At 45.1% G+C, this 17,194-nt stretch overlaps 1 protein-coding gene across 1 annotated transcript in view; it reads right to left on the reverse strand.

The window, feature by feature from the left end:
- Positions 1-8,033: 8,033 nt before the first annotated feature.
- LAPTM4B (lysosomal protein transmembrane 4 beta) overlaps positions 8,034-17,194 on the reverse strand; it is a 79,662-nt gene continuing 70,501 nt past the window's right edge. The window contains exon 7 of the mRNA XM_030304049.1: positions 8,034-9,199. Within this exon, the coding sequence (XP_030159909.1) occupies positions 9,122-9,199 (78 nt within the window). The 3' untranslated portion in view covers positions 8,034-9,121. The remainder of the gene's footprint in view (positions 9,200-17,194) is intronic.

Consider the following 17,194-nt stretch of genomic DNA (forward strand, 5'->3'; position numbering starts at 1 on the left):
AAACAATGGGAGAGATGGTTCCTGGCAGGCGACCGCTCCCAGGGCACTGCACAGACAGCAGACTGAAACACACCCCATTCTTCCTGTGAAAAAGGCCTATTTACTTGTCCTGGAACTGCTCCAAGGGACAGGCTTCAGGTTTACTACACATCCAGAGGCTATGGAAGTGCTCTCAAGCAATGTGGGCTTGGGGGATGCCATATATGCACACTCCCTTGGCCTCACTACGGCTTGGTAGTACCATCCAGCAAACAGCTTATACACTTGTCTGGAACCCCAGTTTTTGCAATGTCACCAAGAGGGCGCCTCCAGATCACCTGGTCTGGAGGCCAGTAGGATTTACAGTTGTGGTCTTGTAAGTCTGTATATATTTGCATACCTTAAAAGCTGCTGCCTGAGGGACCAGCTCCCAATCAACCTGAAACTAGGTGCTGACAGAGGTCCCTCCCTCGGGAACACACAGGTCTTGGCATTTGCTCACCAACTGAGACCCATCAGAACAAATCAGGCTGCTTAGACAATCACAAAGGTTCAAGAGACAACCAAAAACTAGGGCAAGTTTCAACAATAAGTTTCATCTACACAAGACCACTCCTTCAAGATAGAGAGGTGGCCGGTTCATCTAATACACAAAAACGAACACAAGAGTCAAGCACAATGAGGAAACAGGAATGTGTTCCAAACGTAATAAGAACAAGATACAACTTCAGGAAGAAATCTTAACGAAACAGAAATAAGTAATTTACCTGATTCAAAGAGTTCAAAGTAATGGTCATAAACATGCTCACCAAGCCTGGGAGAAGGCTGGATGAACACAGTGAGAACTTCAGCAAAGAGAAAATGTAAGAAAGTACCAAACCAGAGTCATGCAGCAGAATACAATCACTGAACTTCTACCACACAAAATCTTACACACGAATGTTCATAGTTAGTGGTTGCCTTGAGCTGGGGAGGTTGGGGATGGAGACAGAGAGTGACCTTTTCTGGGGGTGGAGTTTCTTTTCGGGGCAATGAAAATGTTCTAAAATTGATTGTGGAGAAGGTTGTACACCTCTGAATAATATTAACCACCATTATATTGCAGACTTTATTTAAAACATTTTTTAATGTTTTTTTTTTTTTATAAGCAGGGGAGGGGCAGAGAGAGGGGGCCAGAGGATCCCAAGTGGGCTGTGTGCTGATAGGCTGACAGCAGTGAGCCCAACAGAGGGCTCGAACCCCAAACCATGAGATCATGACCTGAGCTGAAGTCAGAAGCGCAACCAACTGAGATACCCAGGCACCCCAAGTTGCAGACGTTAGATTGGTGAATTGTATGGCATGTGAATTACATATTAATAAAGTTTTGGTTTATGGGAAGAGGGCACATTTTAAAGAGTTTTTGTGTTTTTGTTTTTAAGAGAGAGGGAGAATGAGCTGGGGAAGGGCAGAGAGAGAGCAAGAGAGGGAGAATCCCAAGCAGGCCCCACAAACAGCGGGGCTTGAACCCACAAACCGCGAGATCATGACCTGAGCCGAAACCCTGAGTCAGGTGCTCAACCAATTGAGCCACCCAGAGGGTACATTTAAATTCTGAGTCCTCATGCAAACATGTTGGTCTCTTTGTGAACCAGACTGCTCCGTTTCCTCCTCTGCACTCTGTTTGGAACGCTTTTTCTGGAACCAGGTCTCTCACACGTAGGCAGGAACGGCTTCTTGCCCCTCTTCACCGTCCTTGCCTGTGCGTTCCCATACCTTTTCTGATTATTCTCTGGTTATTGTTCTACACTGTAGGACTCCTGCTGGTGGGACTTCTGTACTAGTGTCTGTGGTCCCTGCCACGGGGAAATTCACGCGGCTTTACTATCAGAGTCTTGTGATATTCTTGTAAAGGATGAAAGGCAAACATGCTTCATCACAGTCTTTCCGGGGCCTTTTTAAATCTAAAGTGCCCCAGAAGTGGGCGAGCACAACTGCCCTTTGGGGTCACGGTGGCTGTTCAGAATTCTGCCCCCTATACCCAAGGCGTCAAAATTCTGTGGGGCCTCAGATTTGGTCACTGAGTGCTTTAACAGTACACTGATCTACTGGGAAGGGACAAGAAAGTTCCGAGGGGGAGACACATCTAGTAATTTCACTTTTCATTCACAGCCCTAGTGAATTAAGCTCACATAAAAGGAACTTGATCACAAGAATAGTATGAGCTAAGAATGCCATTTTTCTTTGGATTTCAAATTGAAGCAGAGGATTAGCTAGCCTCTCATCTTATCTGCTCTTTAATCTTTCTTCAGAAATCAATCCTTTTATTACTGTGTTGCTGTTTTTTTACCTATTACCTTTACAACTTTTTTTCTAGAAGTCAGGATGCCCACCCCCCAAAATTACACATTACAGCAGCTGGCATGTTGGTAGAGTTTTCTGGAGGAGTGACTGTCTCTCTCCTTGCACAGTCGATAGGAATGATTTTTTCCCAATGGGCTCCTCTGTGAGAATTGATCTGTGTGATGCTTCAGCCCCACTGAGTTGTTCTTCAGAATTTGCCACAATCGCCATGGGTGGGATTACAGGTGGTTTTCACCTCTCTGGTATGCTTATCTTATTCTTGTTCTAACAGCTACTTGTTCCTTCTATCTGCCAGACAAGTGCCAGGCAGTGAAGACAGAACACTAAGGAGGACAGACACAAACTCTCTATGAGCTTCTTATATACTGGAGGATTACAGACAAGAAAAGCGCCAGGAACCATGGAGTGGAAGATGTGCCTTGACTGGGTCACTGGATATGCTACGGAATAATACCTTCCAGACCAGTGGGTCATAAAGGCTTCCACAAGGAAGTGATTTTCAAGGTGAGATCCAAATTATTGAATCCAAATTACTGAATTATTGGCTTCTTTTTTTCCCTTACATTACTTACGTTACTTTTTTAAAAACCCACAAGTTTACAATGTTCCCCAGTGCCCAAATCATACCTGGATTCACTATAGAGATGTCTAAGGAAGGAGGCTCTCGGGGATGCAGGTGATAGAGTGCATTAACTTCACAGGGCAGAAGAAAGCCTGCAGCCCCAAGGGAAAGGACTGCTCTCTTCTGTCTCCTTCGATAGGCGTGAAAATAGACACACGGACACAAGCTTCCTGGGGCAGGGGCAGGGAAGGAAGGTGAGTCTCAAGGCCTCCAACTATTCCTCCAAGATAGTACAAACCAATTACAGCACTGTTTTACTTACTTACATACTAGTCTGAGTTACGACACCTGAAATCTTAATATGCATATTTTCCTCAACAAGGATAAATCTGTGCAGTTTAAAATGGTGCCTAATTTCCTCGAAAGCAATTGCTCACTTAAGACAATTATCCACTCTGAAAGGCCCACCGCATTTGATCTTTCTTCCTGCCTGAATACATTCTTTAAAATAAGAATTAAAAGCTGATATTTGCAGAACATCTTCCAGCCTAACTAAATAGGAAATTGACAGCTTTCCTTGTGTAATGCAAACCTCAAGGTTAAAAGATCCACCCAAGTTTACAGCGTTCACATGGCTTTGCATGATGTGCTTTCCTTCTTTGGGACGTATTCATTTCAGTTTGTGGAAATCAACCGTTGTAAGTGAAAGGTATTACAGAATTCTGAGCTTCTGGAGGTCTCAAAGGTACACAGCACCCACATACATGGACTCAACTGGCACTTAAATCCTGTCTCTGTCGCTAACACTAACCTGGGATCAGTTTTCCTTTATTTTGTAACATTTATTTTTGAGAGACAGAGAAAAACAGAGCATGAGCAGGGGGAAGGGCAGAAATAAAGACAGGAAGACACAGAATCCGAAGCAGGCTCCAGGCTCCAAGCTGTCAGCAGAGCCCGATGTGGAGCTCGAACCCAAACTGTGAGATCATGACCTGAGCCGAAGTCGGATGCTTAACCGACTGAGCAACCCAGTGCCCCAGTCCTTTTCCTTTAAAAGAAAAGTCTCATTTCCACATCTGTACAAAAGAGATGAAGAGTTAGGATACGTAAAGTGCTTAGCAGACTGGCTGGCACACAGGAAGGGCTCAGTAAATGGTAAATGTCATTCCACCTGATCAAAAGATAGAAGCCACAGGGCTGGAGACTGATCGGATATGAGGAAACAAAGAGGGACAAAGCAGAGGACCTACATCTCAAGGAGGGAAGGAAGACTGGAAGGATGGGGAGGCCACTAGCTGATACACGAGTCAACAGGTGCAGATCTGAGGAAATGGAGGCCAGTTTTCCACTTGGGGCACAGTGAATATGAAATAAGTCATCAAGATAGAGAAGACTGAGCATTGATAAAAGCAGGGTTAGAGCTGCTATGGAAGGGAGCTCTATGTAGAAACGTGTCATTTTTTAAAATGTTTATTTGAGAGAGCATGAGCGTGTGTGTGTTAGCAGGGGAGGGGCAGAAAGAGAGGGAGAGAAAGAATCCCAAGCAGGCTGTGCACTCAGCGCTCGGAGCCTGACATGGGGCTCAATCGCATGACAGCGAGGTCATGACCTGAGCCGTTATCAAGAGCCGATCACTTTTAACCCACTGAGCCACCCAGGCGCCCCCAGAAGATCTATGTAATTTTAAAAAGCCTGAAGTTAAAAAGAACTAAAGGAACATCCTGTGAAAGTACATTAATGACAAAGCATCATTACAAACACATTCCTTTAGCAAAAATGAGTATCGGGTGAAAAGTGACATCACACAAAGGCCACCACACCGGGTCAGAGGGGCATCTCCGCCACACAGGACACAGGGTCCTTTGTACTGTTGCTGGTGGCCCAGAGGGCAGAGCCATTGTTCCCTTGTCTTCTTCAGGTGGACACCACAGAGGGAAGCAGCTCTTTAGGCTGGATGTCCCAAATCTAGGATCCCAGAATCTGGGAACTTAGGACTTCTCCAGGTCTGCACAGGCGGAGTGGGAGTTGAGACTTCACAGCATCGGAGGTGGGAGCAGTGAGTAGCAGGCAAGATGAAGACCCATTCAGTCTGAACCTTTCCTGAGAGAAATGTGGCTCAAACCTTCAATGCTGGCTAATCACGCCCAATCTCCCCGGGCTCACACAGTTCTCTTCCAAGCTCTCTTTGCTCTGTTGCAGCAATGCCCTTGGACGTCCTGGCACACAGCAAGGAATAGATGTTACGCTTGCATTTGCTGAGTTAAAGAGGTTCCCATAATAAGCTTACTTAATACACAAAAACTGTGTGTGTACCGTAAATGACTTTTTAAAAAGCATGTGTAAGTTTTAGACGGGATAAAACAAACCAAACTGGAGTCCATTACGCCGTTTTGAGCCCAACTCCTCATCCTGAAGCAGCAGCTGTTCCTGCTAATTGGGATCACATTGATGGGTGGATAGTGCTAAGGCTCTTGCCTTGATGTAATTTTTTCTGGGTTGGCCAACGGCAGCTTCTCTCTTCTGATGTCTGGGTACTCCAGTCAGCAAAAGGCATGCGTGGGCTTCTGGGCAGGTCACAGGTCTGGCGGGCTTCCATAGTCCAGAGTCATTTGGCAGAAAACTTGGCCAGTGAGCAGAGACACTTTTAAGTGAATTCCATGGGTGTGGAGACATCCTCGCAATGCCTCCTTTTTCCTTCCCTTTTAGTACATGTGTCTGAGCTGCCAAAAAACCCATTTTACACAGCTACAGGCACACTGTTTGGTGCATGTTAGATGTGAAGGTGGGGAGTGCTACAGTGGCCTAGCTTGTACTTTATGCTGGCAATGTTTCTGCATGACTCTTTTTTTGATACCTTGGCAAAGACACTGCTCTCTCCCCTCCAGAACATTAGAGACTGTCTACATGACCAGCAGCCGTATTATTTAATGATATTTAAGTCCGTTTCCAGACAGGCTGCAAAAACTCACAGCTTTTTTTTTTTTTTTAAAAAGGGAAATGTTTTCACAGTCTCATTAGTTTTCCTTTATCACAAAAGCTCAGTTTGCACAGGATTTTTTTTTTTCCCCTTGAATGAATATTTCAAAAATGACACATCCCTCTACGGGGACAACTTTAATGGTTACAGTCCATAAAGATGGTCTATTGAGATCATTACTAAGTATTGCTGATTAACAAACTGAGAGTGAAGAGGAAAGACAAATGAAATGAGGTGTGGTTTGGGTGAGCAAACTAAAAATATTTAGGGCCAGAAAGACGAGTAATTAAAAAAGAAAAAATGGGTGGGACAAAAAGGATGGGAGGGGTAAAGTTTCTTGCATTCTCAGGAGACAAGACAGGGTGGAGGGCAGGGACAAGGACACCAGATTTGGGGAGGAGATGCTGCGTATGATGTTTGTGTTGGAAGAAGGGACAGGAAGGGGTGGGCAAGTCTGTTGGGTCTTAAAACTCTTCCATATGGCTGGGCATTCTGGAAATCTGACCAGCTTGTTCAATGAAAGCTCAGTTTGTAGGGCTGACAGACCACATCTAAGCTGAAAGGTGTTAAGCGCCCCGTTCCCTCTGGCCCAGAAAAAGGACTCAAAACTCTCTACATGGGCTGCCTCCTGGTGGGTCCATTTGCACACCTGGTGCTGAGCTGAACATTCAAGACCCGGGAATAAAGATCCGGGGAGGGTGGTCGAGATGAAAAAGACGGAGGCGCTCTCATCAGTTTAGTGACTAAGAGGCATACAGGCATGGGAACCACGGAGGTAATGACTGCAGACAGCAAAACAGAGGAGAAAGGGGGCAGATATTAATGCTGGATCTTTTTTTTATTTTTTTAAATGTTTATTTTTGAGAGTGAGAAAGCAAGGGGCAGAGAGAGGGAGAGAGAGAATCCTAGCCCGATGCAGGGCCCAAACTTATGAACCATGAGATCATGACCTGAGCCAAAGTCAGATGCTCAACCGACTAAGCCACCCAGGGACCCCGAAAGTTGGATTTAAAATACATTTAAGAAAGGTATTTAACGAGATTGGCGATAAGATAAAGACACAGTGAATTGCTGGGTCACGGAATCTGCTCTTTAGAGTCATTTTATTTTTATTTTTCAAAGTTTATTTTGAGAGAGAGTGCAGGGTAGGGGCAGAGAGAGGGAGACGGAGAATCCCAAACAGGCTCCAAGCTGTCAGTGAACAGCCCGACGCAGGGTTCAATCTCACGAACCGTGAGATCATGACCTGAGCCAAAACCCATGAGTCAAATGCTTAACTGACTGAGCCACCCAGGCGCCCCAAACATCACAACCTCCCCACAGCGGAGTTGGGAGGACCATTCCTTACCCTGCAGAGGTAACTATGGAGGCAGCTTTCGCACAGCCTGGGTGATGCTGTGAGGCAGCAAAGGCCGCATGGCCAGCCCCATCGTGGATGCTCAGAGCGAAGAGATACTCTATGGTGTGGACTGAGGGTCACGTGAACAAGATCCGCTCTGAGGCTCCTACACAGACTCTCAAAACCAGCACTTCTCTCTGCCTGCCCATGTGTGCCATTTTTCATACCACCACCATTAGACAAAGAGCTGGAAAATCACAGGGAGGAACACGCAAACCACCATGACATGCCACGTGCCTTCGAGGGTCAGTGAAACTGCCAAGAGGCCTTTTTCCATTCCTAACACCTCTTAATATGATTAACTTAGTGTGAGTCTTCTGGGCACAAAGCTTCCAGGAACAGCATTTCTCAGGGTGAGTTTATAAAGAACACTCACGAGATATACCAAGAGAAATCACCGAGGCTGATTCTCAGGGATAAAAATCTCCTCTCCCACCTCTCTCGTTTAATCTCCCTTGGCATGGAGTAAAATCTGAACTGCTTATTAAAAGTACACCATGAACCTAAACAACCATACGCAAAACAGCCGAGCACGCGGGGCTCGGCAGAGGTGGGGTTTAGGAACGTTCGAAGCTCGGGTCAGTTTGGCTCCATTTCTCTTGGCCTAAGATGCTCTGATTTTATCAGCACTGAAATATTAAAAAATACATATGTGTGAAACAAGCTGTAAAGCTGCCTCCTCAGGCCAAACTACGTGTGTCGGCATGGCCACATGTGGGTGGGAAGGGTCCCTAGGTACGATGACCACAGAGTCAAAAGGTTATTTTCTCAGATGTGGGCAAATGTCACTTTAATTGCAAAGCCTTCATTTACAGCACACTCAACAATGAACAAACAGGAGAACTGTGACTTCTGAATATATGAAATGTATAAAAGTCCCTTGAAATTCAGACAGTCGAGATACGAGCATTCCACAAGAAAAGCACCCTTCCTCATTTTTCTGAAGACCGTCTTATGTTTCAAAGATGACAAGGCATACTCAGAATCTCAAAACAGTAGGATGTTCCTTGCAGGGAGAGAAGAAGAAAATCTTGTTTCATACTATTAGGCAAATACTTAACGAGAAGGGTCCTGGGTAGGGATGGGAAGCCAGGAGGAAGGAAGCACCAGATACCATGCGAAACTAAACAAATCAGTTCCACCTCTGTAACACAGATGGGACATGCCACTCCACGACCCCCGACACGGGGTGTGCAAGAACAGCCATCGGATGGCGGCTGCCGTCACTGGCTGGGATTGCTGAAGGGTGTCAATTTAGCCCATGGACCAAATCCTTGAACAGCAGATACAAACTGTCACTGACTTTAAGTCAAAAAGAATCTTAAGGAAATTCTTGTTTTATTTATATAGATACGGACTCCTATTTATCTAATTAGAGCAATGATTACACAGTTGACATTCCTGTTCCATAAGGGTTTGTTCAAACACTGGAATGGCTTAAGAAAAGCATCGTCTAATTTTGATTTTATTTTACACTTTGAAAAGAGACAGAGGGAAGACAGAGAAAAAGGATGACTAATTCCCCCCGACTCTGGGGCCCAGCAGGTACAGACTTCTCTGACTCCAGGTTCATCCACACTGCTGGGAAGTTTCAATGTCTAGGGAAAACCAGGGAAGACTAGGTAAGCCCGCTGCGCCCCACCCCTACACAAAGAATTCTACAGTGAGTCTATCACAGTGCTCTAGCTGAAGCGTATCTTTAAAACTAAAGAGGGATTCAACTGAACATCTAAATTTTAAAACTGTAGCGTTTCAGCAACAAATAAGCTCAGAGAACTCATCCCAGAAGTGAAATGAAAGAACTATTGCTCTGACGTCAGAAAATCAAGCCGCTGCGCTCAGCTCTGCCCCACTTTCAGGCTTAGGCAGACACATAAGGGGGTGGTGGCTCCTTGGACGCGCCATTCACAGTGGCATCGTCGTAAGGGGGTAACAGCACCTGAGAAGAAACAGAGAAGACAAGGGTTAGTGTGTAAAGGTGCACATACATTCCCCTGAGCTTTAACTTTAAAGGAACTTCATGCAATTAAATGTTTACCATAGCCGGTACCAAAGATCAACTTGCCAGCAAGTGGCTACCCTTCGATGAGAGACTTTTTCTTAAGGAAGAAAATGGGAAGAGACTTTTGGCCCTTCTGTAGGTTCTCCTCACCCTGTTCACAAGTGCCTGGAGGGACACAGGACTGTGTCGCTAGGACTAGGAAGCAGGCGACTGTGGCTCTCCAGAGCACGAAAGGCTTCTGGGTGAGTTCCACGTGTGCACACAATTGGGGCAGGCACCTAACTGACCACAGGAGCCACACTCATGGTTGAGATCAGCCACAGTTTACCGGCACAGCCGTGGTAAGTTACTTAACCTACATTTCTGCAGCCATAATAGGTGGATACCGAGGTCTATCAAATACCTAACACTGCTTGATGCACCCCTGAGATGGTCGATATTATCTGTCAATGGGTGAAGAGAAATAAATAAGAATAAACACTCATGTTGATGGACAACCTTTCTGTTCACATTTCAGGTACAAAATCAAGCACTTCTAATTGTTCATGAGCTGTCAACATAAGAAAACACTGACTGATTTGGGGAGTAAAAAACCAACCAGGGAATAGCAACTCAATATAATTAACCTTGATTCAATCAACATTTATTATGCACCTACTGAATGACAGGCATTATGGGTACAAGATAATTAAAATAAAAGACAGTCTGTGCCCTTAGGAATTGAGAGATGAGATGAACGAAAACCTTACCCACCTCAAGTGCTTTGTGGAAAGAGGAAGAATATTCATTCACAAATGGAACAGAACAAAATTATGGACATCACTTAAACTGAAAGTAGTAAATAAATGTAAAAGTCAATTTCCTGCCTTTTCATTTATTTATCCCTTTAGCTTCCATAGGGACATTAAAATTTTCTTTTTAAGTTTTTGTCACACCCCATTCCCCCAATACCACACACAGGCACACTCTTCCCTCTCTTAACACACCTGATTGCTGATTTTTCTCTTCTTCCAGTCTGGGAGCTCCTCTTGAGGTGCAGCCCCGTCTCACTTAGCCCCAGAGATGGCCCCAGTCCCTATTCGCTAGTAGGAACTCAGATGTTTGTAGAATAAATGATGGAGGCATCCCCTGGGCTGGCCCTGGGAGAGTCTGTATGGTACATCAGAGGGAGACGTGCAGCCGGGCATTCTAGGCAGAGGACATCTACACTGGCTAGAGGCCAATTAGGAGACTGGAAACCACCCAGTCATTTGAACAGAGAAAATTTCATAAAGAGTCATTAACAGAGGACTGGAGGTGAAACAGGTAAAATCAGGCACGATCAATGCATGGGTGTGAACAGGATGTTAAAGAACGCACACGGAAAACTCCTTTAGGCCTCTCAGGAGGATACGTGGCCTCAGGCCCAGAGCAAAGAGGAGGTGCTGCAGGTAGACAGGTAAGAGCACCGGCAAAGGGAGGAAACCTGAACGTAGAGTACCTTCTGGGACCGGAAGGAAAGACGGACAAGGGTCAGAGCATGACCGGAGCCCTGTCTTTCACGAGCAGGCTTTACCCAGTAACTGGCAGGAGCATCTTGACGAGGGATCCTAAAGGTCTCGGCCTGACATGGGAGAAAAGTGTACTCTCTACAACAAAGCCACAGCTCTGCTCCCTGTGTCAGCACATAGGTGTGTGTGTGCGTGTGTGCACATTCGATGTGGCTACTTAGAACCGCTGGCAACAGCTGGGATCGACACTAAAAACATTTACATTTTCCACGACTGAGCTTCAGCATGATGCTCCTCGGCCTCATTAAATAACGAACTGGCTCCTATCTATCATTATCCTTGGAGAAATTACTCTAAAACACAGCAGGGCTACTAAAAAAGGACTGAAATCAAGCCATTGTATCCAATTAATTTTCTTTCCTGAGCAAAACACAACACTCAGATTCTCCAAAAATGTACACCAAAGATTAAACATGAAATTTAAAAAAATTTTTTTAATGTTTATTTTGAGAGAGAGAGACAGCAGGAGAGAGAGGGAGACACAGAATCTGAAGCAGGCTCCAGGTTCTGAGCTGTCAGCACCGAGCCTGATGCGGGGCTTGAACCCACGAGCTACGAGATCATGACCTGAGTCAAAGTTGCCACTTAAACAGTTGAGCCACCAGGGGGCCCCTGAAATTTTTTAAAAAAAAGAAAAAAGTACTGTAACTTTGTAATTTTGTTTGTCAAAATATACCTACTTTCACATTAAGTTTGGCAGTTTGTCACTATTTCTTGTGATTTGTCTTCAAACTCGTATTATTATTATATTTTTAAGTTTATTTATTTATTTTGAAAGGGACATAGAGAGTGCGAGTGGGGGCAGGGGCAGAGAGAGAGGGAGAATCCCAAGCAGGCTCTGCAGGCGGTCAGTGTGCAGAACCTGATGCAGGGCTCGAACTCATGAACCATGAGATCATGACCTGAGCCGAAATCAAGAATCTGACATTCGACCGACTGAGCCACCCGGGTGCCCCTTCAAACTTGTTTTACAGTTTCATTTTACAACAGTTATCTTCACATCCCAATATTGGCCTTTTGTCTCAAATATTCCTATTGCCTTGGACCCTTCATCCAAAGTCACGAGGCCGGGTGACAAGTTTGCCCTTTCAGCGGGGCTCGTGACAGTCTCACCTATCCTCGCGTCCCCACAACCACACTGAAGATGGTCTTCACACAGTACCTCACGCTCTTTTCACTGAAAGTCATCCAAATGGAATCGGTTTTACATTCTGAAGGAATAGAGTTATTTTTTTTAATCGAAATGACGTTAATATTATTGACAATTTCAAGGAAGGGTTGGTGACATGGGACTGCCATACTGTTTCTATTACAGTCTGACAATGCTGACTAAAAACACTTCCTGTTGTCCTTTTCTTCTAAAGATCAATAAAGTACTTAGAAATCTGAAAAAACAACTGTAGAGTCAATTAAGATGGAACATGCCAATTAAGATGCCACATAACAAAACTGGTTGAAATCCAATTACTTTGACATTTTTAGAAGTTGGCTTTTAGTTAAACTCAGTCTTTCATTTTTAAAAATTTAGTCATTCACAATGAATGACTACAAAAATAATCTCTGAGGACTAAGAATATAGGTCATGTCCTACTTCAAACTAAAGGCACTGCCTGGAAAACGGCAGCTGCTAGACGAGTAGACAAACACAGAGACGTTACAAATCTCAACCACAGAGGACTTGACTTCAAGCAATATTCAATCTAATGAAATTCTAATCTAAGTACAGTCCCTTGGAGTTTGTCTTAATGGGAGCTCAACCACAGGGTGACTGTGTGATCGTGTCACTTTCTTCCATGCAGAGGGGAAAATCCCTCTTGCCAGTGACCCCAGAAGGCAGCTGTTCACTAGGAAGATTAGAGTCTGTGTGTCCGTAGTGTCTCTTTCGTTGGGAGTTACCTTGCTAAGTGACACTGTGCTTGTGGGAAAGCAGCTCCCTGGTCATTGCAGTTCAACACAGCAAATACATCAATACATAAAACAGTTGGAGGGAGAAATAAATTAACACCAAAGGTCAAAAAATGTAACACAGAAGTGATTTCATAGAAGGATTCCATAAATCCACAAGTCATTAAAATTTGGGAAATGAATTCATTCCATCAAATACTAAGAGATGATAAAATGGTCGAGAGAAAAGAACTATTTATTGGTAAAAACAGGAGATGTTTGGGTACTATGGTTAGAGTTGGACTTCAACCATAATAGTAGAGCTTAGGCATTAAAAGCTTACATGGAACTCTACAGTTGTCAGCTTTACACACACGCCTCCCCAAAGTATTATATGTAAGTTACATACATGTCTAAGACCAGAGATCAATATGAGGTACAAGGTAAAGTGCACCAGAAGGCTGCTTCCTGGCCCCTGCATCCTACCAGGGCAATGTAAATTAAACTGAAACCAGTGACCAGGACGATGGCTGTGTGGCACCTTGTCCACGCTGGGGCAGGGGGAGGAGAAACCCTAGGAAAAAAAGAGAACTGACAGATGACCTTACACAGTCAAAATACTTGGAAAATAGTATTAGTAGGTGGTTGACAGATCTAATAGCCACACAGAAAGGATGGGGGCTTAGGTAACAGGAAAAAAACATGGCAGCTGAAAAAACAAGGCAAATGTTTACTGGGAAAAAACAAAAACTATACAAGAAAATGTATACCACAGAGCTCTGCACTGAACAATATTCACGTATGTGCACCATCCAAAGTAAACACTGACTGATGGCGGCACCAGAAAATCTGATATGACTGTACGAGGAGGACAAGGGAAGCAAGGAACATGAGGAGGAGAGTGAGAGTTAAATCCTATCCAACAACAAGAAGTCAAAAGAGATCTTGAGCAGATGACCAAACAGCAAGGTAGACACTATTTTAAAATACAGAGGTAAACACTAGCAGAAACAAGAAAAAGAGCCTGCAGCACTTACTGCTGGGGTAACAGGCAAGAGCTGGGCAGGATAAGTAAGAAAGCAATCTTTCTGTGCAGGATCTTCAGCTATGTATATGTAATACTATGTTAACAACACAAATAACATTTAAAAAATGAAAGAGTAATCATGGCAGCATTGAAGTCGAAGTCCGTCATCAAGGGGCAACTTTCTTTTTTTTTTTTTTTTTTTTAATTTTTTATTTTTGGGACAGAGAGAGACAGAGCATGAACGGGGGAGGGGCAGAGAGAGAGGGAGACACAGAATCGGAAACAGGCTCCAGGCTCCGAGCCATCAGCCCAGAGCCTGACGCGGGGCTCGAACTCACGGACCGCGAGATCGTGACCTGGCTGAAGTCGGACGCTTAACCGACTGCGCCACCCAGGCGAAGGGGCAACTTTCAACCTGAGGGTGGTGGGCAGGCTAAGGGCTGCGTCATTCCTGCTGGCTGGAGGCAAGTTGTGGATTTGACAGGAGCTTCTGCAGGGGGCCTGGAAGATGAGCTTGACTGGCCAGATCTGCAACTCTCAGAGCAGGGAAGGGTGGGAGGGCTTGGCCCCCAGCAGTACAGACACTTAACAAAGCAACTGGGGAGCACTGTGCTGGCTGAAGTTATTACCTCAGGTGCAACATGCTCCCACAGAGAGGGTGATCAGGACCAGCCCTCACACCCACCTGAGACTCCCCTCCAGTCCTGTGAGTCCCAACCTCCACACCGGAACATAGTGCAGAGCACCCCACACTCCAAAGAAAACTAGAGAACTATGGTGCCCTGAGGTACCCCCAAGGAAACAAATGTGTGCAACAGGAAAACGAACAATTCCCTCTTTTACCGTGTTCTTCCCGCTACTCATGCCCAGGTCAACAGCAGCCCCGTATCTGACCCCACCCTACCCTACCCCATCCCATCTATTCCCAGGATTCCTGGCATAGCGCGCTCATTACCGATCTGACTCCTTCTTGTGATTTTTCTCTCCTGGAACGCTCCTTTCCTGTCACTCCATACAAACCCAAACAACCCCAGGCTCATGTTAAATTCACTTCTAATATGGAGATCTGAAATGTTCCAGCCTCGATTACACTCTTCTCCACTTAATTATGCTGTACAATCACAGTACAATAAGTTCTTGAGATAAAAACACCACAATGATAGATTTTCATATTCTTTATAGATGATATAAAGTCGTAAGAACAACACTGGAAATGGCAGTAATTATAATATGACCCTCTGAACTCAAACCACAAAATCACTTTCCTGAAGCACTTATGTAAGTTATCAATTGTATATTATCTTGTACTATTAATAGTCTCATATACACTTACCTTTCTCCTCTCCAAAGAGTTCCTAAAAAGCAGGAGTCTCACACTTCTGTATCCCTCTCTCAGAGCTTGTTCTTAGACAAAGAGGTATTCAAATGTGAGTTCTATCACTTAGTTGATGTGTGGCCATGACCATATTCTAGAGGCAATATGGCGGTGGATAGCCATCAGGATCTGGTATCAGACCCGGGTTCAAATTCTAGCTCTGTGATTTATGATCCTTGGGTTATGAAATCTACCTGAACTTCAGTCTGCAGATCTATACAATGAAGACCACGACAAGTTCCCTTTGAAAGGGTGTTATAAGGATTTAAGGGAGTTAACATAATGCTAATGTGCAGGACAGGATTAGCATTTGGATGCTCAATGAATGGCAGCGATTTTCCAACTACAGCCAGACAATTGAAACAGTATTATTTTATCTTAAACTAGCTCACCTACGCAGCACGCTCTCCTCAGGAAAGTGACACCAGTAAGCCCTCTACTCACATTGTTATTTCCTTGGGTTAGAAAAGAAGTTCTCTCTTCCTGCCCCAGTTCTGGTGGTTGCAGAGAGTGTTAGAGGCTAAAATTGAAGCTGCTCTGGGCCCTGCTTGTTGAGGCAAACAGATGACTGGATAAATACCCATGAGGGAAGGTCACTGAACCAACAACCTATCTGACATGGATCCTCTCTCAAGAATCCTGAAGAGGGGCACCTGGGTGGCGCAGTCGGTTAAGCGTCCGACTTCAGCCAGGTCACGATCTCGCGGTCCGGGAGTTCGAGCCCCGCGTCAGGCTCTGGGCTGATGGCTCAGAGCCTGGAGCCTGTTTCCGATTCTGTGTCTCCCTCTCTCTCTGCCCCTCCCCCGTTCATGCTCTGTCTCTCTCTGTCCCAAAAATAAATAAACGTTGAAAAAAAAAAAAAAAGAATCCTGAAGATATTCCTGTTCTGGAGTATGGAAGAATAGTCCTAAGGTTGTGCCGAGAAACTCCTTTGGAAACAAGCCAGCTCATGATTCCTTTTACCTCAAAAGCTAGGAGCAGACAGTATACTCATCTCCCCCTACTATAGGATTTGCCGTCCCCACACCTCCCACGTCCTCCTTTACCAAATCTAAACAAAAGTAACTGAATGATGAGAAAAGACACTATTTGTCCATGAAAAGTGGATGCCATTCTTACTGTAAGAGATGTGGGCATATAGTTATAATTCTAAAATCCACGGCAAGGTTTGGTTGAAAACACCATAGCCAGCACTCATGCCTTACCCACGTACATGGGGGCACCTATCAGAGGGCAGCTGGGCTGAAGGCAGAGATGATGATGGGCTGAAATGTGGAGCAGGATGGCCTATGTCAACAGCAGGGGTCATCCCGGGAGGGGGGAAAAGTACACGCAAACTGCGTGTCATGAAAGACCCAGGCACACCCAGGAAGGTTTAGGTAGTTTGCTGCCTGGAGACCTGGGTGCGTGAGGTGGGATTACAACGGATGAGTCTGGAGCTACAGGCGGGACCCCAGCTGGTCTTGGAAGCAATGGCAGGGAAGTGGCACCTTCTTTCATAGAAACCAGCAGTCCTCGCCATTTTGGGGCGGGGGGGTGGATACGGGTCTTTGGTAACTGAGGAGGCACAGATTGTTTTTACAAAATCAACCGCCCTCCTCTCCCCACAAAACATGAAAAAGCCAAGAAAATACCACTGTGAATTTAGACTTTTCTTGTTTTGGCTCCTCGGGGGAGGGAGGGGGTGGTTTTCGTGAAGGGGCCTGGCATTTGTGAAAGCACGACAGCTCACGAGAGTGAGAGCAGCCGCTGTTGACAACACATCAGTAACAGTCCCTCAAAGCTGCTTCACAAATAAGATAGAGTTGGCAGGACGAAGTTAGGATTCTGCTCCCTCCTCTCGTTTCAAGGAAATACTAGAATGCGTGCAGCTGAGACTGAGGTTATTGTAGGGGTAAATCCTGAATCTGTTCCTATTTATTAAGAGGGAAACAATACCAAACCACCCCACAAGTCACAAATAGCCATCACACAGCAAAGTGGAGTAACCCACAGTGGAGAAATGTTGCAGTAATAATAAGTGGCACAGAACCCCCTGAAGACTTAAAAAAAATTTTTTTAATGTTTATTTTTGTGCGTGCACGAGAGAGAGAGAG

The sequence above is a fragment of the Lynx canadensis genome, chromosome F2, assembly GCF_007474595.2.
Source record: "Lynx canadensis isolate LIC74 chromosome F2, mLynCan4.pri.v2, whole genome shotgun sequence".
NCBI classification, from domain to species: domain Eukaryota; kingdom Metazoa; phylum Chordata; class Mammalia; order Carnivora; family Felidae; genus Lynx; species Lynx canadensis.